This window comes from Cynocephalus volans, chromosome 6 (assembly GCF_027409185.1).
Source record: "Cynocephalus volans isolate mCynVol1 chromosome 6, mCynVol1.pri, whole genome shotgun sequence".
In the NCBI taxonomy this organism is placed as follows: Eukaryota; Metazoa; Chordata; class Mammalia; order Dermoptera; family Cynocephalidae; genus Cynocephalus; species Cynocephalus volans.
Genome location: NC_084465.1, coordinates 95,277,990 through 95,303,863, shown reverse-complemented (window position 1 = coordinate 95,303,863; position 25,874 = coordinate 95,277,990). Strand labels below are relative to the sequence as shown.

Sequence of the window (25,874 nt, the reverse complement as noted above, 5' to 3'; positions counted from 1 at the left end):
CAGTGTGAAGCTCCAACAGCTCGGATAGGGGCACCACCCCCACACACAGGGCTGGCCCGCACCCTTGCCTTCCCACTGTTTCTGGCACAGAAATAAAAGATCCTGGGGCCCTCACTCTGAGCTCACCCTGCCATGGGTCCCACTCATGGTATTGGTGTGTCAGTGCATGTGAGGTGTGTATGGGTGTGATGAATGCATGTGTGTATGATGTGTGTGCGTACAAGATGCCTGTGTGGTGTGTATGTGAGGTGTGCATGCATGTGGTGTGTGTGCATGTAAAGTGTGTATACATGTGAAGTGTGTATACGTGATGAGTGCTTGTGTGCGTATGATGTGTATATGATGTGTGTGCATCAGTGTGATGTGTGCTGCATGTGTGCGTGGTGTGTGTGCGTGGTGTGTGTGCATGTGAAGCGTGCATGCATGTGATGAGTATGATGCATGTGTACAGTATGATGCATTTATGTGTGGTGTGCGCGAGGCATGTGTGCATATGATGTATGATGCATATGCACACAGTATGATGCATGTGCATGCATGTGATGTGTGTGATGCATGTCTGTATAGTACGATGCATGCATGTGTGATGTGTGCATATGAGTGAGGCATGCATGTGTGATGAGTGCGTGTGTACAGTATGATGCACGTACATGTGGCATGTATGGCATGCATGTGTGTGATGTGTGTGTTGTGTGGTAAGGGGGCGAAGGTCAGTGGGAGGGGTTTAGGGTGTGAGAGGCAGTGTCTGTGGAGGGTCCTGGGCATGTGGGTCTATGGTGGAGGAGAGAGCCAGTCCTCTCAGGCTGCAGACTTGGGGAAGACAACAGGGGCACCATCTGTGCTCTGGCAGGACAAGATGAACAGGGTAAGAGGGAGGGGTGAGGAAACCGAGGCAAGGGGCCTGTGGGGAGGACGGGCTTCTGGGGCAAGGTGTGCCTAGAGTCCCTGGCCCCCAGCAAGGCTGCTTTATTTGCAAGTCCACGGGTCCCAGATGTTTCTGGAGGGATGGAAACCTCCACCACAAGCAAGGGCACCCCCCTATGCAGCCACGTAATTCCTGCTGCTCAGGCAGGTGCTCACTGACTTGTCCCCCATCAGCCACCAGGGGCACGCTGCTTCCAGGGCCTGCAGGGTCACCCCTCTCCAGGACCAGATCTGGGTGAGGGGTGCAGCCTCCCTCTGGGCCCCGTGCTGGGGTGGAGCAGACACTGCGCCCGCTGCGTGCTCCAGGCCACATGGGCTGGTTACTTTTCTCAGGGACAAAGGACCTGCTTCCTGGAATAAGGGCACTCACCCTTTTTAACCTCAGCCCCCACGTTTCCCTCCCAGGACTTTACAAGGAGAAACAGGACTAGGTTGTTCTTGAGCAGCCCTGAAACAAGGCTTTTCATATTTAAATGTCCACGGGAAACTCCTACAGGATTCACTAAAGCAACTGCCCCTCACCATTTCCACACCCAAAGCTGCATCTTTCTGAAACCCCTGCCCAGGCTCCTCCTGCCTGGGTGGCTGCCAGAGCTCACCCCCACCCTCCAATGTGGCTTCGTGCTCGTCCCTGGGAGCATGCCCACTTCCATGGGGGCAGGAGCCTGGCGTGCAGAGCAGAGGCCCACCTGGGGGCCGTGTTGAAGAGGTGTTGGGCCCGTTTCTGACCAGGCAGGTCTGGGTGCTGGTTCTCCCCTCCCGCTGCCCTCCCCAGCCTGACCCAGAGCCTCGTGGGCACGTTCCTGGACCTACTCCAGGACCAAATCCATCGCGCTTCCTTGGGAGCACAGAGACAGACACCAGGCCACATCTGACCACTGGGGCTTTTTCGGACAGTGCAAAAACATTTATTCTGATTTTTCCGCGGTGACTGGGGTTGTCAGGCTGCTTTGGCGTGGGCTCCGCTGTCTGGGCAGGGATGAGCCGCACACAGCACGGCAGCTGCCCTTGGACCTCAGGAGCAACAAGGCACAGAGGTGAGTCCTTTGTCAGGTGACCCCGGCTGGAGGGGTCGTCTGAGCACAGGGGTGGGGGACGTCTGAGCACAGGAGTGGGGAACGCTCCATGCCCAGGGTACAGGGACCTCCGGAAGGAAGAGCAGCTCCAGTGTGTACTGAGGGCACAGACTGACTGAAACATGCATTCCACGGCAGCCCTTGGGACACTCAGCAGCACAAGCAGCCAGCACACAGGTGCAGTCCCTCTCAGGGCACCCATCAGCAGCCACTAACCCCCCCAGCATCCTGTTGAGGGAGCCCCTGTCACAGAGCCCAGCTCCTCACAGGCCGGGTCACACCCACCACCCCGAAGGCTTCCTTCCCTTCCTGGCTCTCAGCAGGGCTGGAGACTGGCGTTGCCTCAGGTCCCAGCTGCTGCCCTAAGCCCCCCCAGGGCCCACCACCCTCTGAGTTCCAGGACTGCTGGGGGACAGTGCAGAGAAGGAAAGAACCAAACAGGAAGAGGGGAAGGGACGCCTGCAGGGTGGGGTGGGAGGAGCCTGTCTGGGGGCACCTGGGCTGTCCCCATGGCAACGGCCTCCTGGTGGGTTGGGGGTAGGGGGCTCTGCAGGGCTGAGCTCTGCCCGAGGCACCCAGGGAGACCCAGTGTGAGGACTCAGTGAGGACACAGTGTGCCAGGCAGGAGAGAGGCCTGGGAGGTCCCCTCACCCAGCTTGTCCCTGGCTATGACTGGGCGAGGACCGGTAAGGCCACAGGTCCCTGTGGGAGACCATCTCCAGGGTCAGGAGTGGAGAGTCGGTGTGGAGACCTGGGACGTTTAATTCCAGCAGCTGCAGTCTCCCCCACACGCTCCGGCCCACATGCGTCTACGCCTCACTCCGATACCGCAGCTGCGTGAACCGGTCCCTGATGGCCTGGTCGCTGTCTGACCTGCCCTCCCCCAGGCGGACCACCCTGCTGCCTGGGACAAGGTCCTGCACCTTGTGCTTGGTCACAGAGACCAGGCCGGGCACGTCCGAGCTCACTGGGCCTGTCAGGAGGACGTAGGCAGCGTGGCGGCTTGGCTCAAACAAGACCACTGCAGGAGACACAGCCATCAGGGTCATCAGGACTAGCCAGAGAAGACCTCCCGGCAGGGGAACCCAGGCCCCGGCCGGAGCCACACTCACCATTAAAGGCAATGACATTGGCAGAGACATTGGCTAGCTCCAGCAGGACTCTGGGCAGGGTGGGGTGGAACATGTACAGGCTGTGCTGGGCGGCTCCAGTCTCCTGGAGTGAGAACCAGCAATGGGCTTGCACCCCATGCTGTGCCAGGCCACAGCCATCATCCAGGCAACACTCAGCTCACCCCACAGATGCTGCTGTCGGAGTCAGCACACCTACAGCTTGGCCCAACAGGGTCCCTACCCAGAGTCCCACAAGATGCCAACTCCAACTGTCCACTCCTCCAGCTCCTCCTTCCCCAACCCAATCCACATCCAGTCCTTCTCAGTGTCCAACGCCATCTGGCACCGCCCTCCTGCTGCGGCCCATCAGCATCTCCTGGATCCCTGGTGTCCACCCCAGGAAGACCCCCAGGAAACTCCCCACTTGGCTGCATGCCTGGTGCTGACTGACTCTCGCCTGGCCTCAGTGTGTCTGTGGCACTTCCATGTGGGATCCACGCCCAGCATCTGGCTCCTGGCAGTGGGGTATTCCCTGAGCACATCCTGCCACATACCATCTCGTTGGTGCTGACCATCTCGTGGAGGCCCCAGAAGAAGAAGGCTGAGCGGTGGTCTGCAGTCGGCAGGCTGGAGGATGGCGGGCCACCAGGGAGGCTCGGGAGGGTGTGGGTCCACAACATGGCTCCGGAGCTGAGGTCCAGGAGCAGGATCTGGGGAGGGAGAGGGGACAAGGTGGGAGGTGGCCGGGACAACCTCAGGGCTCGCACAAGACATGTGCCCCCGGTCATGCCAGCCCTGAAGGCAGCTGTCCTCTGAGGGCAACAGAACCTTCTCAGCAGTTCTGAGGGCAGCTGCCTCGTGGGCCACACCCACACCCTGTCTGTATTCAGACCAGTTTATGCTCAGGTGCAGACAAAGACGGAGCCTCTGAAGGAAGTGCAGCCAACCTGTCTGTCAATGCCGGTTCCGTTTTCAATGACCACGGCCAGGGCATCTGGTCTGTAGTGACCAAGGATGGGTTTTCTGTTAGGAGAACAGGGAAGAAGAGCTCACAAGGGCTCTCTATAAGGAGATTAAGATGAACGTAATACCTGGGGACAGGGACGCTACTCAGTCTTCTGTGGCCACACCTGGACGGGGACTGGGGCTGCCCACATCAGGCCTCGGGATGAGGACCTGACGCTTGTGATGACTGGTTTCTCTGGCCCCTCCACAGGGCAGGGCAGCACCCAGGACAGGCAAGAGGCCTCTGGAAGAAGCACTGAGCCCCTCCAGCCTGAAACCCATGGCCCGCGTCCCCAGGATTGCCTCCTCTGCAGCTGCTAGGAGGGGCTGGGGTATGGGAAGGGTGCGTCCCTGCATCATCTGCACAATTCCTGAAAAGAGGGCCCATACCTGAGGACCTGGGAGGCGTGGAAGGTCCACCTGGGTACCAGCTCCTGCCCGTCCAGCAGCTCGCAGGCCTCTGAGCTCACCAGAAGCACGTCCTTGCCAGCTTTCCCCGGGACGCTCATCAGGTAGCGGACCACTCCAGAGCTAGATGAGGAGGACAGGAGGAAGAGGCCAAGGTCCCTGGGTCTCAGACACCAGCAGGAAGGACAGGCCCTCCCTGAGCACAGCCCCAGGCTGCTTCTCCCAGGTCCCTGTAGTACAGCCCCTGAGCGTCCCAGCTCTCCAGCTTGAACACGTGAAACAAGACACTTGCTTCCTGTGGAAACAGGAGCAGCAGGGCCGCAGGAGCCCTTCTTCCCCTTGGTTTTCACTTAGCGTGTGTTTGCCAGTTTCTCGTGTGTGAGCCCAGGACAGCCTCACGGTACCAAACAGCAAGGCCTTGGTGCCCTCAGCCTGCTTGGCTGGTCCCTGCTCCACAAAGGTCATCTGTTCACGGAGGCTGTGACCTAGGTCGTGGGACAGACGCCTGCATATGTAGAAAGGCCGCTGCCCAGACCAACCTGTGCAAGTGCATCCTGTGGGTGGTGGCGTTGAGCATGTTCTCCCAGTGGGGGTCTTTCTTAAATGGGCCGTCTCTCCCGGTTACCTTCTCATAGAGACCCTCCACAGAGCAGCCACAGAGTGAACCTTCTATTCAAAACACAGAAGACCCCGAGTCACCAGGGTCATTGCCCGTGGCCAGGAACATGTGGCGCCCACACACCTTCAAGGCGCTGGGGCTTTCTGTCCCTGTCAGTGATTAACTGGCATCTCCATAATAAACGCAGGAGCTGACCGGCCTGAAGGGCAGTCATCGTCCCCTCACATGCTGGACTCTCCGAGGGGCCTGAGTGAATCTCTTTACGACCAGCACCACCTCTGAGAGAAGCCAGTCCTGGGAATGCGGAGGGCAAGACCTACCACACGGGAAGAGGACGTAGTGGGCGCCTGTCCTGGTGACGTGGAGGAGGGAGCCGCTCTCTCCAGCCACACCGAGGCTGCCTCTGTGGCCAATCTGGTGCCCAGTGCTGCCTGAGTAGATGTGACCGTTAACCTGCAATGACAGATGGCAGCAGCGGAATGGGATAGACATGAACCCGCAGTAGGGAAAGGGCTTTCTAGGGTGACGCTACAGGAGGAGGTGACGCTACAGGAGGAGGTGACCACAGTTCTCTTGGTTTGGAGGACAGAGGGTCTGACCTGGAGCGTGTGTGCCTGTGCACCATGCAGCCTGCCCAGCCCCGCAGATGCTCGAGGCCCTCAGAGGTCACCCCAATGCCACAACAGCATGAGTGGGAAGTACGCTGTGCTCTGCCGCTTTCAGGGAAAGCCCGAAAGCTGCCTGGATGGACCCTCAGCACACTGGGCCTGGGGGTGTCCGCAACAGGGCCCTGGGCGAACCAGCTGACAGGTGCTCAGACCCAGATCTGTCTGGGGGGGGGAAGTGGTTGAAGAGGCAGAGTAGAGGCCGTGAGGAGTGTGGGCTTGGTGACCTGAGAAGAGAGCTGTGCTGAGCGTGTACCTCCTTCTCCTCCTGGGTGAGAATCAGCAGGTCGGGAGCCCCGTCACCGTCAATATCAGGAACCTGGAGTAAAGGGCTCAGGATGGAAGCATTCCTACCGAAGCTGCTGGGACGGCTCCACAGGGTTTCCCCTAAAACCAAGCACATTGTCAGCAGGTGCACACTCCAAATCCCTGTGCAGAAGCCTGGCATGGCACAGCCTCTGACATGACAGATTCCCATCGAGGCATCCGCTCTTGAGACTCCCAGGCTCCTGCACACTCAGAGAAAGGAGACGCCAAGCACACACACCTGCCCTCATAATGGAGCAACACGTACAGCGCCGCCCTCGTAACGAACAACACGTACAGTGCTGTTGGACACACTCGAGTCCGCGCGGAAACAGAATGCACGGATGCACACCAAATGTGAAAGTCACTTCTGGGAGCTGCAGAGATCCCCTTCCCTTTGTCGTATCTGTGTCGTAGTGTTTGTGTACCTAGTGTTTGGCAATGAACAGTTCCTCCTCAGGAGCATCTAGGGCCAATGCCGACCCTCTCCACCTGGACAGGACCTGACCTCAAGCACCTCTCCAGACCTTCAGGACCCCTGCCTCCCACTGGGGTCACAGGTGGGCCCTTTGGCCCCATGAAAGCCATGGCTGAGCAGCCCCTCTCTGCCCTGCACAGAAGTAGCAAACAAAGGTGCAGGTGCAGAGTTGGACATACTGACTACAGGTCCTGATGGACAGCTTCTTATCCAAAACCCTTTTTTTCAGACTGATTCCTCAGTTCTTAACATATTTCTAGCCTGCTCTTTATTTTCCTCTGTATCCTTAAAACTACAACTTGTAAGGGAAATGCTAATACCCACCAATCTAAGTGCAGAACTCCTTAAGACCTTGGTAGGGGACAAGGGGCCGCCCAACCAAATGTCCCACCCCACTGTGCATTTCTTCCCCTGGTGCTTCAACACGGCCTGCTACGTCCAGGCTCAGTGGCAGGTGCTCTCGAGTGCAAGAGCACCAACAGGCCTGGCTCTGCCCTGGGCTCAATGTGGGCTCACGTTCCGGGCTCGCCTGGGATGCCACTGCCAGTAACTCCCTGCCAGCAACTGGTGGCCAAGCCCCTCCTCATGATGTCTGACTGCCTCTGCCATGTAGCACAGCAAGGTGGAAACTACAGGTGACAGTCACAGCAAGTCCGACATGCACAACAGCTGCCGGGAGCTGAGGAGTGTGGCTTCCCAGGGGTTGCGCCCTCACTGGAGGTTTCCCACCCTGTAACCTTCCTCCCTTCTGGTCAGCCACCCTCGAGGCACAGGGTTACCCTTCTCAGAGCATCCTGGCAGTGGCCCTCCTGGGTAGGAAGGCTCTGGTGAGAAGCCCCCTACCTGGCCAGCCTACCTGTGAACACATCCACGGCAAGGAAGGGACTGGGACTACCCACGAGGACACAGGCAGAAGACGCTTCACTGTCCCTCAGCTGGGGCACAGCACACTCCACAAGGGCCACGTCTTGGGCCACTGGCCTCTCCCAGAGCATGCTGCCATTGGCACCCGACACAGCAGCCACAAAGGCGCAGGGAGAGGAGAAGCCTGGGGAAAGAGACAGCACGTCCCTCCCTGCCTGGCCACGGGTGGTCTGGCTGGCTCCACCTGTCCTGCTAGCCCTGTCCTCCTCACTCCTTGCTCCCGGGCCACAGCCCCTGCCCTGGGGCTCATTTCCTTTATGCCTGGGCCCCTTATCCCTCAGACTCTTGGGGGCTCTGGCCTGCCCCCTTGCCTCTTCCGAATCCTGCTAGGAAGGAAGGGTGGTGGGGGGTTTCCAGGAATCCCACCATGGGCTTCCCCCAAACACTGCAAAAGTGAGAGGATGGCCCAAAACAAAGATTTCTCCTGCCTTTTTCATTTTTTTTTTTTTTTTTTTAAAAAGATGACCGGTAAGGGGATGTTAACCCTTGACTTGGTGTTGTCAGCACCACGCTCACCCAGTGAGCAAACCGGCCATCCCTATATGGGATCCGAACCCGCGGCCTCGGCGCTCCCAGCGCCACACTCTCCCGAGTGAGCCACGGGCTCAGCCCCTGCCTTTTTCAAACAAAATCAAAATTACCTTCGTCAGCACAGGACCGGTTGAAAGTGTTGCTGCTGTTGGTATCTTTATAGAGGAAGAGAATATCTTGGATCCTATCCCTGTTTACGTCTTCCATAGCCAGAAAATCGTAGGTGACTGAAAAGGAAACCACAGACTGTATTCCACGGGCCATGCTGGTTTACAGGGAACGTCAAGTCTAACACTCCCTGCTTCCCTGCTCCCTGGGGTTTGGTGCTAGTTGGAACCTGCCACTGTGGGATCACTCCAACAAGAGCAGAGGCTTCTTTCCCACACCTCTTCAGAACAGCAGCAATAGGATGGAGTGATGGCATCAGGTGTTAACCTCCGGGAAGGAACAAACTTGACACTCGATATCATGAATGGGCGTTCTGGACACCTTCTGCTCAAGAATGAGAATCCCTGCCTACACCGGTTTGGGATCTAGACAGTTCACACAATCATGTCAAAGACACAGAAAAAGCATTTGACAAAGTCCAATACGCTTTCATAATAAAAACTCTCAAGAAACTGATAAAGGACATCCACAGAAATCCTATAGCTAACATCGTACCTACTGCTGCAATAGATAATGTTTTCCCTCTAAGTTTAGGAAGAAATGATCTGTTCTTACAATGCCTATTTAACATTATAGTAGAGATCCCAGCCAGTGAAATCAGACAAGAAAAAGAAAGAAAAGCAACCAGATTGGAAAGAAAGAAGTAAAACTGCCTTTTTTTTTTTTTTAATAGACGACATGGTCCTATATAGAAAATCCTAAAGAATACATACACATACCCTTCTACTAGATCTGATGTGTGTAGCAAGGTCATGAGATAAAAGATCAATAGAATAATCATTAGTATTTCTATATACAATGAACGACCTAAAAGTTAAATTCATAAAAAACTTCCTTTCATAATAGCATCAAGAAGGATTCTTTGGAATACATTTAACAACAGGAGTACAAGATTTGTACACTGAACACTACAAAACATTGTTAAGATTAAAGATCTAAATAAATGGAGATATACTCCATATACATGAACTGGAATATTTAATATTGTTAAGATGGCAGTTTTTCCTGAACTATCTATTGTTTTTACACAATTTCTATCAAAACTCCAGAAATTGACAGAAATTTTGCAGAAGTTGACAAGCTAAACCTATAATTTACATAAAAATGCAAAGGATCCCAAAGAGCCAAAGCAATAACAGGAGAAAAAAAAAGAACAAATTTGGAAGACTTACACTTCCCTATTTCAAAACTTACTATAAAGCTATAATCATCCAGACAGTGTAGTACTGTCTTGGCCTAAAGACAGACATATAGATTAGTGGAACAGAAACAGTGGTCAACTGGAGCTTTGACAAAGGTATCAAGGAAATTCAGTGGGAAAAGGATAATGTTCTCAACAAACGGTGCTGGGACAACTGGCTTTGCCACGTAAACCTATTTTTCCTGTGATCGTTGGGAATAAGTAGCCAAGTGACCTGAACCAGCCTCTTTGCACCTGAGATAGTCCTGCTGGGGAGGAAGGGTGATGTGACGCTTCCCAAAATCCCACCGTGTGCTTCCACCAAACACTGTGCACTAAAACCAACTCAAAATGAATCACAGACTTACATATAAGAGCTAAAACTGCACAATTTCTACAAGAAAATCTTCATGACCTTGAATTAGGCAGAGTTAGACAGAACAGCAAAAGCATAATCTATAATAAAAAAATGATTAATTGGAATTCAGCAAAAATCAAAACAGTTGTGTTTCAGAAGACACCATTATGAAAATGAAAAGATAGGCCACAGTTTGTCACCAAAATACATGCAAATCGTATATCCGATAAAGGACTTCTATCTAGAATATGTAAAGACCTTTTACTGTTCAATAACAGGACGAACAATTCTATTAATAAATGAGGAAAAGATTTGACTAGACATTCACCAAAAAAGATGTAAGAATGGATAAAACCACATGAAGCTTGACATTTTTAGTCATTAGGGAGATTCAAAACAAAAACATGAGATACCACTTCACACCTACTAGGATGGGTATAGTCAGAAGACACACAGTAACAAATGCTGCAAGGATGTGGGGAAACTAAGATCCTCCCCACACCGCTGCTGGGAATTAAAATGATACAGCTGCTTTGAAAGCAGCTTGGCAGTTTCTTAGAAAGTTAAACATGAACTTACCATTAAAGCTCAACAACTCTGCTGCTAGCAATCTACCCAAGAGAAATGAAAACGTGTCTACACAGAGATCTGTACATGAACGTTCACAGCAGCATTATTCATAATTTAAAAATTGGACACAATTCAAATGTTCATCAGCTGGTGAATGGATAAACGACATGGTCTATCCATGCAAAGGAATACTATTCAGCAGTGAAAAGAGACAGATGCTACAACACAAATGAACTTCAAAAACATCATGCAAAGTGAAAGACGTCACACTCAGAAGGTACATACCATACAATTTCATTTATGTGAATTGTCCAGAAAAGGCAAAGCTACAGATACAGAAAGCAGACTAGCAGTGGCCTAGGGCTAGGAATGGAGGATGGAGAATGACAGCCGACGGTCACAAGGAATCTTCTAGGGATGAAGAGTTCTAAAACTTATGTGGTGACAGTTGCACAACTCTTTAAATTGACTAAAAATCACTGAATCATATGCTTAAAATAAGAGGAATTAATGGTATATAAATTATACAATATAGCTACAAAAAAATAAACAGAGAAACAGATATTACTCCCTTCCTCAAAACTGAGCACTAAACTTGAACAGAATTGCCCTAAGTGATGCATCAATGAGAAATCATCTGTGTCCCACCAGAGAAGCCCTCCTCTGTGCAAAGAACACTCAGGATGTCGGTGTCCATGCCACTGATGCGGTGACCACAGATGCCGTGCTCCCAGGAGGAGTGTCCTGACTAAGGCTGACTCGGCTGCTTTCCATAAAAGCCAAGACTCCGGATGGCCCATGCTGCGAGATGCAAGTGGAAGCGTGCTCTCCTGTGCTGACCAGAGTGAGAGCTGGAGCCTCGGGAAGACCAGATACACAGCCCACCGCACACCTCCCATATTTGACAGCCTTCTCTGCATCCTTCTGCCAGATGCTCCGTTTTATTAATTCTTTATTTAGAAAAGTAACCACGTGGGCTGCCTGCATTTGCTGACCTGGCCCAGCTTTCCTGAAAAGGGAGAGCAGGTGACATGCTTGCCAGGAAGAGCTTCACCTTTTACTGAGCAGCTGCTCCACAGCTGCCGAAAACCCAGGACGTCCTTGGACGCAGGACTGGCATCCACTTAGGGCTGACTCTTTGGGAGACCACTTCTAGAGCCACAGCACACAAGTCTGCCCCCACCCACCCTCTGCGAGAAGAGAGGACTAGAGAGGGCGGGGCCTCCTAGACTCACCTGCTGCGTTGTAGTCGACCCTCCACATTCCCTGTGACACAGGCCGGTCCGGACACGGGATGATGAACGAGACGACAAACACCACGAAAAGGCAGATAAACAATGAGAGGAAAAATGCCACTGTTCGGCATCGGGAGAGCCGGGACTGCGGAGGCATGCTTTTTAAGTTATCTTCATTTTTTGATTGGTTTCCCAGATTTTCCTGGGATTTTCTGTCTTCATTCTTCAAGGGGTGGATTTCGGCTTCTAAATCCTTGTTATCCATCGTGGTGTGCACACCCCAGAGTTTAACTCCTGGTCACTGCACCAATAAAACAACAGGTAGTCAAGGCCACAGTCCCATAGCAAATAGCTCAGCACCCAGTGGGTTCTGCGTTTCCAGTTTCTTAAGGAGCCTGGTGGCAGCCTTAACTGTGGACCACCAGCCCAGGAAATAAAAGCTAAGGAGACGTATATGATGTCGGTCTCTACAGAGTCTACTTAAGGTCTCTAATTAATGTAGAAAGGCAAATTAACCGTGCAGAGCCAGCGGGCAGGAAATATTTTCAACCTTAACACACTGGTGGCTTCCTGCCTGCTTAACCTGGGAGGAGCTGTGTGAGTCACAGGGCAGCACCGGGGCTCGAGTGACCATAGCAAAACCTACACGTTGAACATTAACTGGTCCCTGCCTGCTCCTCTCTGGTCGCATGTGACCATTCTTCCAGCAGCCTCAAGTACAGATGGAAAAGGTGAAAACAGTATCCCCGCACCAGGACTCCCTAGAGGGCCACAGCCCCCAAGTTCAAAACACCCAAAGTGCAGAGGGGCTCTGGACTCACAGCCCGGCCCCTTCCTAGCTATGTGGCCTGGGACAAGTGACTCGATTTGACTGTGCCTCAGTTTCATCATCTGTAAAAGAGAAATGATGTCTACTTTGGAAGACTGTTTTAAAGATTAAATAATTTAATGCATATATGGCATTTATAACAGTAACTGACACATAGTAAGCACGCAAACGCTAGCTAGTTATTATTAATAATAAAATGCAGTATGTCCAAACAGAAGTCACATGGAGGAGGAAGGGGTGGCTGTAAAGGATGAGTACAGGAGTCTAAGTAACTCCTCAGCCCTGACTCCAGAGGGAGGAACATGCTCTCTCCTTGCCTGGTCCCTCCTGCTGGCTGGACTGTGGGTGGATATGGTGGGGAAACCTGGAACAGCCACCCTAGAAACCAAAGCGGAAAATACTTTTGAAGACAGTAAAGCCACAGGACAGGAATAGCGTGGTCCCTGATATCAGCCAACCAGCACCGTCAGTCCTGAGTCTTTTCTATTGCATTACATGAGAAATAAACTTTGTCTCGTGGAGGCAAAGTGTTCGTTACTTTGGTCCTTTTTAAGCAGATAAACCAGTGTCCTAACACAAATTAAATTGAGAGAGTGGAGAAGATCGTGCAGATCTCAGTGAGTTATAACTTTCATCTACCCGAAAAGGAAGTCAATAGTTCATCTGAAGGGGTGAAAAGACAGGCCAGCAGTTCGGTGGAGGTAACCACCAGAAGGAACAGCTGAACACAGCTCCCTCTAGGGACAGCTCAGGAAGGCAGAGGGAGGTAAAAGACTGCTTTTATTTTAAACTTTTCAGATCCTGACTTTGTTTTTCCATAATTATTTAATAAAAATAATTCATTTAAAAACCTGTGTACAGACCCACTAGAATGGCTTTAATTAAAAAAAAAAACAACTGACAAGTGTTGGTGAGGATGTGGAGAGACGGGAACCCTCATATGCTGTGGGTGGGGGCAAAAACGGTGCAGCTGCTGTGGAAGTCTGGCAGTTCCTCAAAAAGTTAAACAGAATGACTGTATTATCTAGCAATTCCACTCCCAGCTATATACCTACAAGAATTAAAAACAGACTCAAACAAACACCCGTAAGTAAATGTTTATAGCTTCATTATTCACAATAGCCAAAAGGCAGAACAACCTAGAGTCCGTCCACCAACTCATGAATGGATAAACAAAGTGCGATCTGTCCACTCGATGGTCTATACTCAGCCATAAAAAGGACTAAAACACTGACACCTGCTATGACATCATGTACCTTGAAAAGATTATGCTAAAGGAAAGAACCCAGACACAAAAGTTCACACAGGTTGTGTGATTCCATCTACATGAAATATCCAGAATAGGCAAATCCATAGAGACAGAAAGAACATTAGTGGCCGCCAGGAGGTCGGGAAATGGGGAATGATTGCTAATAGGTATGGGGTTTCCTTCTGGGATGATGAACATGGTGGTGATGGTTGCAAAACATTGTTAATGTACTAAATGTCACTAATGGTATGTTTTATGTCATGTGTATTTCATCACAATTAAAAAAACAAAAACAAATCTGTGTGCATTTTCCTTGGTGTCGAAGCGTACATTTTAACATCTGGGAAGTCAGAAAAGGTAATGAGCTGAACCCAGGCAAATCAAACAATGAGTCATGACCAGGGACCTCATTAAACCCGAGCACCTGACATGGGCTGGGGAAGGTGTGGCAGGGTTGTCTGGAAAAGGTAACCAGGGGAGAAGCCAGCAGCTGAGTCTGGGAGTGGCTCATCAATGGGGCTGAGTGGCGAGGAACCAGGGCTTGAGGAACAGGAGAGAAACGTTCATTTAGCAAAATCTAGCCACCATGTCCCCGGTGAAGGGATACTTGAAATGTTTAAAACAAATTCCTTTGGCAAAGCAAAGAAAACTGAACGAGAGATCAGAATGCTAAAATTCTAGATTTTAGCAAGAAACCCAAGCTCTCAAAGCCTCAGCTGCCCTCATCTGTCAGAAACCAGAGCGTCGAGAAGGAGGAATAGAAAAGCACACCTAAAACCATCAAGCACTATGTAAGAATGAGGGGCATCTACTCAAAATGACCCTGGGAGTCTGAAAACAGGCCCATCCCTCCTGTGGGTCCACGTTTCCCAGACCTGCCCATTCACAGGAACACGTGGAAGACACGTCTAACATTAGCTCATGGCCAGCCGCTGCAGCATCTGGGCACTAGCTTTGGATGGGGACTCTGTACCTTCTTAAGACCAGGCGGATGTAGGATTTATAAAGCCACTCGTCAAGTGCATCTTGGGCAGCCTGTGGATGCCTCAGGTGATGGATGAAGGTGAAGGGTCAGGTCCCTCCGAAGCCATGATTCTCAGCCTTGGTCTACACTGGAATTACTCAGTGCTTTCACAATCCTGATGCCACACCCCAGCCCCATTAAAGCAGCCTCTCTGGGTGGGAGGGTCTCAGGCAGGAGCAGCTGTTAACCCTCTCTGGGTGATTCCAGGGTGCAGCCAAGTGGAGAAGCATGGGCCAAGAAGTCAGCCCTTGCTCTGTGCAGCCCCCTCTTTAGCCATCAGACGACGACTAGGTTTCTCCCGGTCCCTGAAGTGGAGACTCCATCTCTGCACTGCCAGCCTGGAGGAAAGTAAGGCAAGAGGAGGACACAGCCTCTCCCCTCAGTCAAGACACCTGAGGCTACATTCTGAGTTCTCTCTTCCTTGGAATTCTCAGCAAGCTTAGTAAAGTAAATCCAAATGCACACCTCAAGCTAAAAATTAAATTGCTCCTTTTAAAAATCTTTCTTCTGATTCCTAAGCCATGTGGATACCTAAAGATAAGACCAAAAGATAATGCAAAATAATTATTATTAATGTAGTTTGTATTTTTAATTTTAAAAAATCAGCAATAAATATATACGATACAACATTTGAAAGGTGTAAAAGGGTAAATCTCTCTTCCTCTTGTGGCCCCCAGGCTCAAGAGGGGAAGCATGTTACTCGTTTCTTATGGCTTCTTCCAGAAATATTCTGTGCATTGACAAGCATAGAGTATATAAAGTGTGTTTTTAAATGTGACTAGAATAGCCAAGTCACATAGCCCACTTCAGAAAAGTAAAGGAAAAATGAGCTCAAGCTATTCTCTTAACTCTACTGTGTGATTTACCATGTTAAATCAGACCAAATTGGACATCCCGTGGCAGGAACAGAGTGAACACTGTCATTTTCTCAACTACCTGGCTTTTGATTTGGAGAGCCTCACCGGAAGAACAAACATTTCCCCCACACCTCCGCCCATCTCTGTGACATGAGTTAGAAGAAGAAAGGAAAAACATTCTCTAAACGCTCGCCAGGAACACCGCTGGGGAGTCAGGGAGGCTGTCTCTTGTCAGCACCTGCAATTTGGCCTGCGCCCTCACGTGCAGGGAGAATGCACTAAGACACAGCACACGCATGAGCAAAGACAGAAGCAAAGGCTTCAAGGGCAAACCCCCATTATTAGAAGCAAATTAATGAAAGTAACGACGTAATCAAATGAGCACCTGTTCTGAACCCGCACCGGGAGCTGCTCTGGGAGGGCTCCAAGACTGCTTGCCTGATGCAGCCTGGTGGAGACCATCATACCACGTGGGCGGACCTGGGCCAGGGCAGCAAATTGTACTAAACATTTCCATGAGAACCAGCATTTTAATGCAAACACTGGCCTCTAAAACTGAACTAGCCACTGACATTCGTGAAGGACACTGGCTAATCTAAGATCAAAACTATTTTTAAAATCATCCGTAAAATCCCCACCTCCATCAAAATAAATCCCAAGTAGATTAAAAATGTAAACATTACTTTTAACAAACATTAAACTAAAAGAAAATAGAAGAGAATGTTTATGTAACCTTGGGCTAGGGACGTCTTGAAAGCATGACCCCAAAGGCAGAACGTAAAGGAAAAAGACTGATGGGTGAGACTAAAACTATTTTGAGGGCCAGCCCGTGGCTCACTCGGGAGTGTGTGGTGCTGATAACACCAAGGCCCCGGGTTCGGATCCCATATACGGATGGCCGGTTTGATCACTGGCTGAGCGTGGTGCTGACAACACCAAGTCAAGGGTTAAGATCCCCTTACCGGTCATCTTTTGAAAAAAAAAAAAAAAAAAAAAAAACTATTTTGAAATATCTAAATGCGAGGAAGGGAAGTCGGAAGGGAAGTCGTTTGCCATACAAATGAAACAAGATAAGTATTCCAGAGAGAAAGACAAAGACCCGAGTGCAAAAGCTGGAGACTAAGACGTGACTAGGTAGTTTACCAAAGAACACACTCCCATGGCCAGTGCACACGTGAAAACACATTCAATCTCACTAGTAGTTATAGCAGGACAAATCAGATTAACAAAGATTAAATATTTAAAAATGTGTTGATGAGAGTATAGAATAACAGGTACTAGAGTACAATAGTAGTGAGAGTTTAAAATGGTAGAAATATTTCTAGAAAACAATTTGGCAATAACTATCAAATGAAATTAAATAACTAAAATAAACTTAACATATTAAATACTTTTTTAAAAAGCACACCCTCTGATTAAGCAATCCAACTTCTAAGACTTTATCCTATGGAGACACTTGGACAAGTGCACAAGACATGTACACACGGTATGGTTATTCATTAGAACACTGCTGACAATAACTGTTATACATCCTAGATGCTTATCAGCAGAAAACTGAATAAATTATGGTGCATGACTACACTGGAGTCACTAAAATGATAACCAATAAGTATTTAAATACACATTTACTGAGCTTTCCAAAAATAAAGGAAAATCAGGTTACAGATGGGTATGTGGATTTTGTGGGTTATGATCCATTTCCACAAAAACTGCATATACATCAGCATAGGAAAAGTTTAGAAGCATAAAGTCCAACTGTTAAAAAGTGGTTTGGCAGAAAGGACATTGTTGGGGGGGAGGGAGGAGAGGGAGGAGGAAGGAAGGTTTTGGTAAGGGGCAACAATAATCAACCACAATGTATATCGACAAAATAAAAGATCTAAATAAATAAATAAATAAATAAATAAATAAAAAAAAAGTGGTTTGGGTACTGGGATTTCGGGTCACTTGTATTTTTTCTTCTTCCTTTTCGGCACTGTACAAGCCTTCTTATTAGGATCAGGGGTGTTTTAATTAAAAAAGGCAGTTAAATTGGAGAATCATAAAAATCACTAAAATATTTTATCTTTACTTGCAACATATAAGTGTACATTTACCAATCCTTCAAAGTAGGAGGAAAACAAAAAATAAAAAATATAAAAACATAAAAATAAAGGAGGAAGGCCTTTTCTTTGAGTGTGGGTCTACAGATTGGAGTTCTAAACTCATTTTGCATAAATCACACCCATAATTCCAGGTGTACTTCTTTAAAGTGGAGAGAAAACTTAGTGACCTGAGTGTAGAATCCTTTTGAAATTATACGAAATTTCTTCAGTCTTAATCCCCATCTAATTTGACTGTAATTTTTAATTGACTTACACCTTTACAAGCCTTCCCAAAGAATTCAGCTAATTTTTGTAGAACTATCTTTTGGCATTCTGCCATCATGAGGCAATATTCAATTACATCGCATTGTTTTAAAGTAATAATATAATGGGCACAGACAAGACTCAGAGTAATCACAGCTGACTTTTGAAAAGCAGCTACATTACCTGGAGGGAGCAAAACTCCATAGGCTGACCAAAGAACCCTCTGTCCATGGACACCACCAGTGGGAAGCGGCTGGGGGTCTCAGATAACTCATGACTCGACTGGTAATCATTTAAATGAGGGTTGACTGTGCTTATTTTTCTTCAGTGATCATGTATTCATTAACCCTGTCTCCCTCCCCCTCCGCAATGGTGAGCAGTGGCAGGGAATCTGAGGCCGTGAGCAGCACACATGTTGTGCTTAGAATTTTGAATGCTGGCTTAGGTGTGGAAACTGTTTGCGGATGGCTGTGGACAAGCACAGCGAACGAACACAGAAGTATTACCATCAGTTACTTAGGAACTTCCCGAGACACTAAACACTGAAACACTAAAAGCGGCTGAAAACATGACAAGCGGACTTTCTGGAGACATCCTCCTGCCGAGATGTGTCAAGCTCTGAGAGAGGATTTGAAGACTGCATTGTAGTCGGGAATACAGAATGAAATGACTGCACACAGTAGTGTAGAAACACTTCCCTTTTAAAAAACGTGTAAAATCATAGCTTTACAAACCAGTGGAAAGGGGTTTATAGGGACAACTGTCAGATGTGTTTATCTCACATTGGATTCATCTTTTTCTGCCACGTGAGACCCCTGCATTGCTGTAAAGCCACCACCAAAGAAGACCCTCACCAGATGTGTTCCCTGGACTGTGGACTTCCCAGCCTCCGAAACTGTAGGCAATAAATTTCAGTTTTTTACAAGGTACCTAGTTCCAAGTATTTTGTTATAGCAACAGAAACGGAATAATAAAATAGCCAACATGCAAAACTCATTTTTTACTTTTTCTTTTTTAATCTCTTGCTTTTGTTTTATTTTTCTCATTTTTTCTTTTTTTAACTTTTATTACATAAAAATAATTTGAACAGAGGTATTTGAACACAGATATTTGATTCTGTACCCACAAATATGTATAATCAATTATGTTTCAATAAAAAAATAATAATTCGAGTGTTCACCTAATACATCTTTTGTGGTTATCTAATAAATCACTAGACAGGAGGTATCATCCAATAAATATGCTAATATTTTCGGAAAGAATAAAGACTTCTGCTCACTTTTAAACAAAAATTAAATAATCAAATATTCTGTATGAGGAATTACAAGCATACCTGTCTAAGATCATTTTTGTGTCATTATTTTCACTCTGAAAGTTTTAACTAATCAAAGGGATGGTGCAAAATAAGTTTTAGAAAATTTAGAACAGTATTGATTCTACTCCTATAATTGAACTTTAGTGGAATATTTTCCCCAAGACTAACACGGATTTAATCTGATTTTACTGTTTCTTAAAAATTGTAGACTTTGTTAGTGTCTATTTAAGTGATAGTAATAAGCATTCACACTTTAGTAGCATTTTTTGTTCTTCAGACAAGTCGAGGCCATTTTAATAAGGCTTAGGATTATTTAAGTAGCAACTTTCTCTACTGTAAAAATCTTTATTTATTTTTTTTATGGGGGCTGGCCAGTACAGAGAAAATCTAGTCTTTCGACCATTTTTTGTTTTTCTTTTTTTTTTTTGGTATGGGGATCCAAGTCTTTGACCTGAGCGTTTCAAGGCCACACTCTAAACAACTGAATGACTGAGGTAACCAGCCAGCCCATCTTTTGAACATTTAAAAAAAATTATTATTATTATTATTTTTTAAGATGACCGGTAAGGGGATCTTAACCCTTGCCTTGGTGTTGTCAGCACCACGCTCTCTGAAGTGAGCTAACTGGCCTTCCCTATATAGTGATCTGTACCAGTGGCCTTGGTGTTATGAGCACCATACTCTCCCAAGTGAGCCACGGGCTGGTCCTAAAAAATTATTTTTAACTGACATGTAATAATTGTATCTTTTGACCATTTTGACTTTTTTTTTTGACCGGTAAGGGGATCGCAACCCTCGGCACGGTGTGGTCTGCACCACGCTCGAGGGCACGGGCCATCCTTATATAGGATCCGAACCCTTGACCTCGGCAATGTGCCGCACTCTCCCGAGTGAGCCCATTTTGACTTTGTAAACACACGGTATCTTTACCAAGTGCACCGTGAGGTCTACCACTGGCAGAACTGACTGGGAAACAGAAACAACTTGTGATAAGTTACTTGACGATAACAAACACTGCAAATATTGCATGTTACTTATAAAATCATAAACACTTTTGTTAAGCTCCAAAATTTGTACACTTTAAGGCAGTAAGAGTTGATAATTTTATTTATAACTTTATAAATTAAATTATTTATACATGAAACAAGGCAGGAACACATACTGAGAAGGGTTCCATTTACAGAGGACTTTAATGTGACATTTCTTAAACGTAAGCACATTTGTTAATGCACAGTTAACTAATATTTATGGAAACCAAGCAAAGCAATGACACAACTGCAGTGCTGTGCATGCTGGCAATGAAAAAGTAAACCATCTTGGTGGTTTAATAAAAAAGAGTGAGAGGGCCGGCCCCTGGCTCACTTGGGAGAGTGTGGTGCTGACAACACCAAGTCAAGGGTTAAGATCCCCTTGCCGGTCATCTTTAAAAAAAAGAGTGAGAAAGATATTAGCCCTAAGACAAGAGAACCCTATGTACATGTTCATGTGGCACTGAATAGGAGAGTGCGCAGACTTTGAAGCTGGGTTTTATAGCTAGCTCTACCTCTAGCTTTGTGGCTTTCCACACACATTTTTGAACTCACCTTTCTTTTTCTATATCTGTATTTATTGTCTCTACTGCAAGGTAGTGGGGAAGGTTTTAGATCAAGAACCCGGCCCAGCATGTGGCGTTCAGGGCGTGCCCCTCACTCATCTTCTCCATCTTCTCATCTACCTTCCTATCTCATCTATCTTTATCTCCATCTTCTCATCTATCTTCCAGACAGCAGGAGCCTGTTCCCATCTCACCTGTCCCAATGGCTTCCTCTTTTCACCAAACCACCTGCTTCAAGTCTGGAACTACCCGAGGAGCCAAGCTTCTATATTTGAGATCCTCAGAGTGTGAACTTGGCTAAGGAACACAGATTCTCTGCACTGGAAGGTTGCTCAAGAGCCTTGCAGTGAAGTCTTGACTGTCCACCCCTGCAGGGGTTTCACAAAGAGTGGTTCCCATACCAGCAGTGGTATGTGAGACAACAAAGGCGGTTCGTAACAAACATGTTTATTTCAACAGTTGTGTGTATATATACGTTCCCCCCAACCTCCACGAATGTCTTTCCATTCACGGAAAGGGATAATGGTCTTCTGGTTTTTAAAAAATAATAGTTTCCTTTTTTAACTATTTTGAAATAATTACAGATTTAAAGGAAGTTGCAAAGATTGTTCTGAGAGGACCAGTGGACCCTTCACCCAGTTTCCCCCAGTGGTTACACCACAACTATAATATGATATCAAAACCAAGACAGTGACACTGGGTCCAATGCATGCATGTAGTTCCACAGCATTTTATCACATGTATAGATTCGTGTATATCAAGACACAGGCGTGTTCCATCACCACACTCTCCCTGTGCTGTCCCTTTAGTCACACCCACCTCCTCCCCAGCACCAGCCCCAGGCACTGGTGACCACCAACATATTGTCCATTTCTAAAATTTTGTCATTTTGAAAAAAAAAATAATAAAAATAAAAAAAATAAAATTTTGTCATTTTGAGAATGTTATGTAAATGGAATCACAGCATGTGAAGTTTTTTTCTTTTTTTTGGCAGCTGACTTGTACAGGGATCCAAATCCTTGACTTTGGCATTACCAGGTGGTGCTCTAACCAACTGAGCTAACAGGCCAGCCATAATGTGTGAAGTTTAAAATTGGCTTTCTTCACTCTGCATAAGGGCCTTGAGGTTCACCCAAGCTGTGAGTATCAACAGTTCCTTCCTTTTTATTGCTGAGTAGTATTCTACAGCATGGACATACCACCATTGGTTCAACCACTCACTCACTGAAGGATTCTTGGGTTGTTTCCAGTTTTGGCTATTACAAACAAGGTAGCTGTGAACATTCATATACAAGTTTTTGTAGGGACATAAGTTTTCATTTCTCTAGGATAAATGCCCAGCAATGCAGCTGCTGAAGCACACAGTAATCTCATATTTAAAGAGACTGTAGCTGTCCTGCTTGCTGTATACATAATAAGGACTGCTTTACCTGCTTGGTGAATTGACCTTTTATCATTATGTAATGTCCTACTCTGTCCCTAGTAATTTTCTTGCTCTGAAATCTGCTTTAGCTGGGGCTTGTTGGTCAGCTCACCTGGTTAGAGTGTGGTGTTGATGACACCAAGGTCAAAGGTTCAGATCCCTGTGCCAGCCACCACCAACACAATACAACACAACATATTTATCTGATGCCAATACAGTCACTCTTGTCTTCTATTGGTCAATGCTTGCGTGGTATATCATTTTCCATCCTTTGACTTCCAACCCACCTACCACTATATTTAAAGTAAGTTTCAGATAGCACACAAGTCCTGTATTTTTTACCCACTCTGCCCATCTGTCTTTGATCGGTGTATCCAGACCATTTACTTTTCATGTAATTATTGATGTAGCCTTTAATTTGCTGTTTTGTTTTGTTTGTTCCCTCTATTTCTTGGTTGTTTTTTTTCTTGACTTCATGTGGGTTACTTGAATGTTTCTTAGAATTCGTCTGGTTTATCTATAGCGTCTTTGAGTGCATCTCTCTGTGTAGATTTTTTAGGGTATTACATGATACCCACTTAATGTATCACAATCCACTGGCATCCATTTTGCTAGTTCCGTGAAGTGCAGGAACCTTAGCTCTAAGTCTCTCTACTCTCCCTGTTTATAATTGTGTTTATATTTGCTCTACTTGTGCTGAGGAGTACTCAGACAATCACACTTTGCTTCAACTACCAAACATAATTTAGAAAACTCAGGAGAAGTCTACGACACTTAACCGCATTTTCGCCAGTTCTATTCCTTCTTTCTGATGTTCCAAGATTTCTTTTTATCATTCCTTTCTGTTCTAAGAACTTCCTCCAGCCATCCTTTTAGGGAAGGTGTGCTGGTGACAAATTCTTAGTTTTCCTTCATGGTGATGTCTCTATTTCCCCATCATTCCTGAAGAGTAACTTCACCAGACACAGAATCCACGTGTGATAGGCTCTTTCCTTTCAGCACATGAAAAACGTCATGCCACTTCCTCTGGCCTTCATGGTTTCCAGTGAGAAATCCACTGTCATTTGAACCGCTTTTCTCCAAAAATAAGGTGTCAGTTCTCTCTTGCTGCTTTCATGGATTTTTTGGGTTTATACTGTTTGGGGTTTGCTCAGCTTCTTGAATATATATGTTTACATCTTTTTACCAAATGATGGATATTTTGTGTCATTACTTCAGTTTCCTGGAACAGCAGTGGTGTGTGGGAGAGTTTCAGGGGTGACGGAACTGCAGCCCAGACTGTGGGGGACCTGGGAGGAGCTGGGTGGGGGCCAAGCAAGCGCCTGAGGGGCCCAGGGCTCAGGGCTCCAGCCAAGATCCTACTGTGCCCTGTGCCTTCAATCCTTTCATTTCCTTTTAAAGTATATTTAAATAGAAAAAGGGAGTTGATTAAAAAAAAGTATTAAATAAAAATAACCATATAGATGTTGTGCAGATATGGCAGAACTCATGAGTGGTCCACAAATAAAGTCTGGGAGACACTTTACAGCCCTGCAGATGGTGGCTAAGCCTGTGCTCAGCACGCTGGGAGAGGAAGCTCAAACAGTGTTGCACATCCCAATTGCTGGGAACTCTGCGTATTCTGAGCTGAAATCTGCTTTCCCATAACCACCTCTCCTGATCCAAGTTCTGTGCTTTGGAATAACATCTAATTCACTTTTCTATGTGTGAGCCTTTCGCTGTCTAAAGAGCATTAATGAAAAAACTGAATTCGGGTGCTTTTCACCTGCTATACAAGAGGTCTTCAAAAAGATCATGGAAAGATTTGTACTATATTTTAACTCTATTTTTCCATGAAATTTCTGAGGCAGCTCGTACTTACAACTCTTGCTCACACGATGTGGGTTACAGATCCTGCAGCGGCCCTGGAAAGCCTAAGCCTAACAATTTGCCATTCTCTCTGTTCAAAACCCCTTCCCTTTCAGATGCCACCCATCCCTTAAGGCCCATGGCAAATGCCATCTTATTTATGAAGCCTTTTATTGGTTTTTCTAACCAGATGTGACCCAAAGCCAATTACATTTTTGGTTTTTTTTTTTGGCGCAGGGAGGGTGCACTTGTTTGAACTCATCACAACAATCACAATCTAGAAATACAGAGTTGAGATGCCCGACAGCTATTTCTGGAGTGAAACCCACTCACTCAGGGCCGGCCTGTGGCTCACTTGGGAGAGTGTGATGCTGGTAACACCAAGGCCATGGGTTCGGATCCCTATATAGGGATGGCTGGTTAGCTCACTTGGGAGAGCATGGTGCTGACAATACCAAGTCAAGGGTTAAGATTCCCTTACTGGTCATCTTTTAAAAACCAACCCCCCCCCCCAAAAAAAAGACTAACTCACTCAGGTAAGGGCACAGTCTAGTGAAGCAGCTGTGGCCCGAGGCTCTGCAGTGAGTGCCTGTGTCCACACCTCAGCCCACCACCTCCTCCCTGTGGCACTGCAGGCACACACGTGTCACTTAAAGACGGAGATATGTTCCACAAAATGCGTCATCAGGTGAACATCACAGAGTGTGTTCACACAAGTCTAGATGTTGCAGCCCACCACACACCTGGACCAGGAAGCATAGCCTATGGCTCCTAGGCTGACAGCCCATACAGCATATAACTGTACTGAATACTTCAGGCAAGTGTAACACAGTGGTATTTGTGTATCTAAACATTTCTAAACCCAGAAAATGTACAGTAAAAATATGACATAAAAGATAAAAAATGGCACACATGTACAGGGCACTTACCATGAATGGAGCTCATAGGACTAGAAACTGCTCTGGGCGAGTCGCTGGTGAGTGAACATGAAGCCTGGACATTACCGCACACATAGGCTGCACTAAATGCATTTTTAAAATTCTTATTTCTTTAATAATAAACTTTAGCTTACTGTAACTTGTTTACTTCATAAATTTAATTTTTTAAAAGCTTTTTAACTCTTATAATAACACTTAGCTTAAAACACAAATACATTGTATGGCTGTGTAAAAATATTCTTTATATCCTCATTCTATTTTTTAAGCATTTTTCTATTTTAAAAAATTTTAATTTTTTTTTTACTTTTAAACTTTTTTGTTAAAAACTAAGACATTAGCCCAGGCCTACACAGGGACAGGGTCATCATCACTGTTTCCACCTCCACATCTTATCCCACTGCAAGGTCTTCAGGGGTAACAACACGCATGGAGCTGTCATCCCCTAGAATGACGATGCCTCTTGTTTGTTTTTTTTTTAAAAGATGGCTGGTAAAGGGATCTTAACCCTTGACTTGGTGGTGTCAGCACCATGCTCTCCCAAGTGAGCTAACCGGCCATCCCTATATAGGGATCTGAACCCGTGGCCTTGGTGTTGTCAGCACTGCACTCTCCCAAGTGAGCCACGGGCCGGCCCCAATGATGCCTCCTTCTGGAACACCTCCTGAAGGACCTTCCTGGGGCTGCTTCACAGTTGACTTTTTTTTTAGTAAATGGAAGGAAGAGGCTTTTGGTCAAGATGGAGGAAAAGATGGTCCCCAGCATCACTCTTTCCCACAATCAACCAATTTACAACTATTAAAGAGCAATGACAGCCAAGCTGGGGCCATTAGAGCTCAGGGAAGAGGAGGAAAGTGTTCATAAAGGCAGAAGCTACGATGAGAGAAAGGATC

General features: G+C 47.0%; 1 protein-coding gene across 3 annotated transcripts in view; it reads right to left on the bottom strand.

Annotated features, from left to right (window-relative positions):
• Positions 1 to 1,821: 1,821 nt before the first annotated feature.
• The window catches only part of LOC134380170 (protein FAM234A-like), a 39,462-nt gene continuing 15,409 nt past the window's right edge, over positions 1,822 to 25,874 (bottom strand). For 2 of the 3 annotated variants that reach the window (XM_063099766.1, XM_063099765.1), the window contains exons 2-12: positions 11,560 to 11,860; positions 8,159 to 8,275; positions 7,450 to 7,641; positions 6,066 to 6,196; positions 5,465 to 5,597; positions 5,065 to 5,194; positions 4,508 to 4,648; positions 4,060 to 4,135; positions 3,667 to 3,822; positions 3,113 to 3,215; positions 1,822 to 3,021 (exon numbers count right to left, since the gene is read on the bottom strand). In XM_063099766.1, the coding sequence (XP_062955836.1) occupies positions 2,810 to 3,021; positions 3,113 to 3,215; positions 3,667 to 3,822; positions 4,060 to 4,135; positions 4,508 to 4,648; positions 5,065 to 5,194; positions 5,465 to 5,597; positions 6,066 to 6,196; positions 7,450 to 7,641; positions 8,159 to 8,275; positions 11,560 to 11,824 (1,656 nt within the window). In that variant the 5' untranslated portion in view covers positions 11,825 to 11,860 and the 3' untranslated portion in view covers positions 1,822 to 2,809. The remainder of the gene's footprint in view (positions 3,022 to 3,112; positions 3,216 to 3,666; positions 3,823 to 4,059; positions 4,136 to 4,507; positions 4,649 to 5,064; positions 5,195 to 5,464; positions 5,598 to 6,065; positions 6,197 to 7,449; positions 7,642 to 8,158; positions 8,276 to 11,559; positions 11,861 to 25,874) is intronic. The other variant, XM_063099767.1, reaches the window with a different exon arrangement.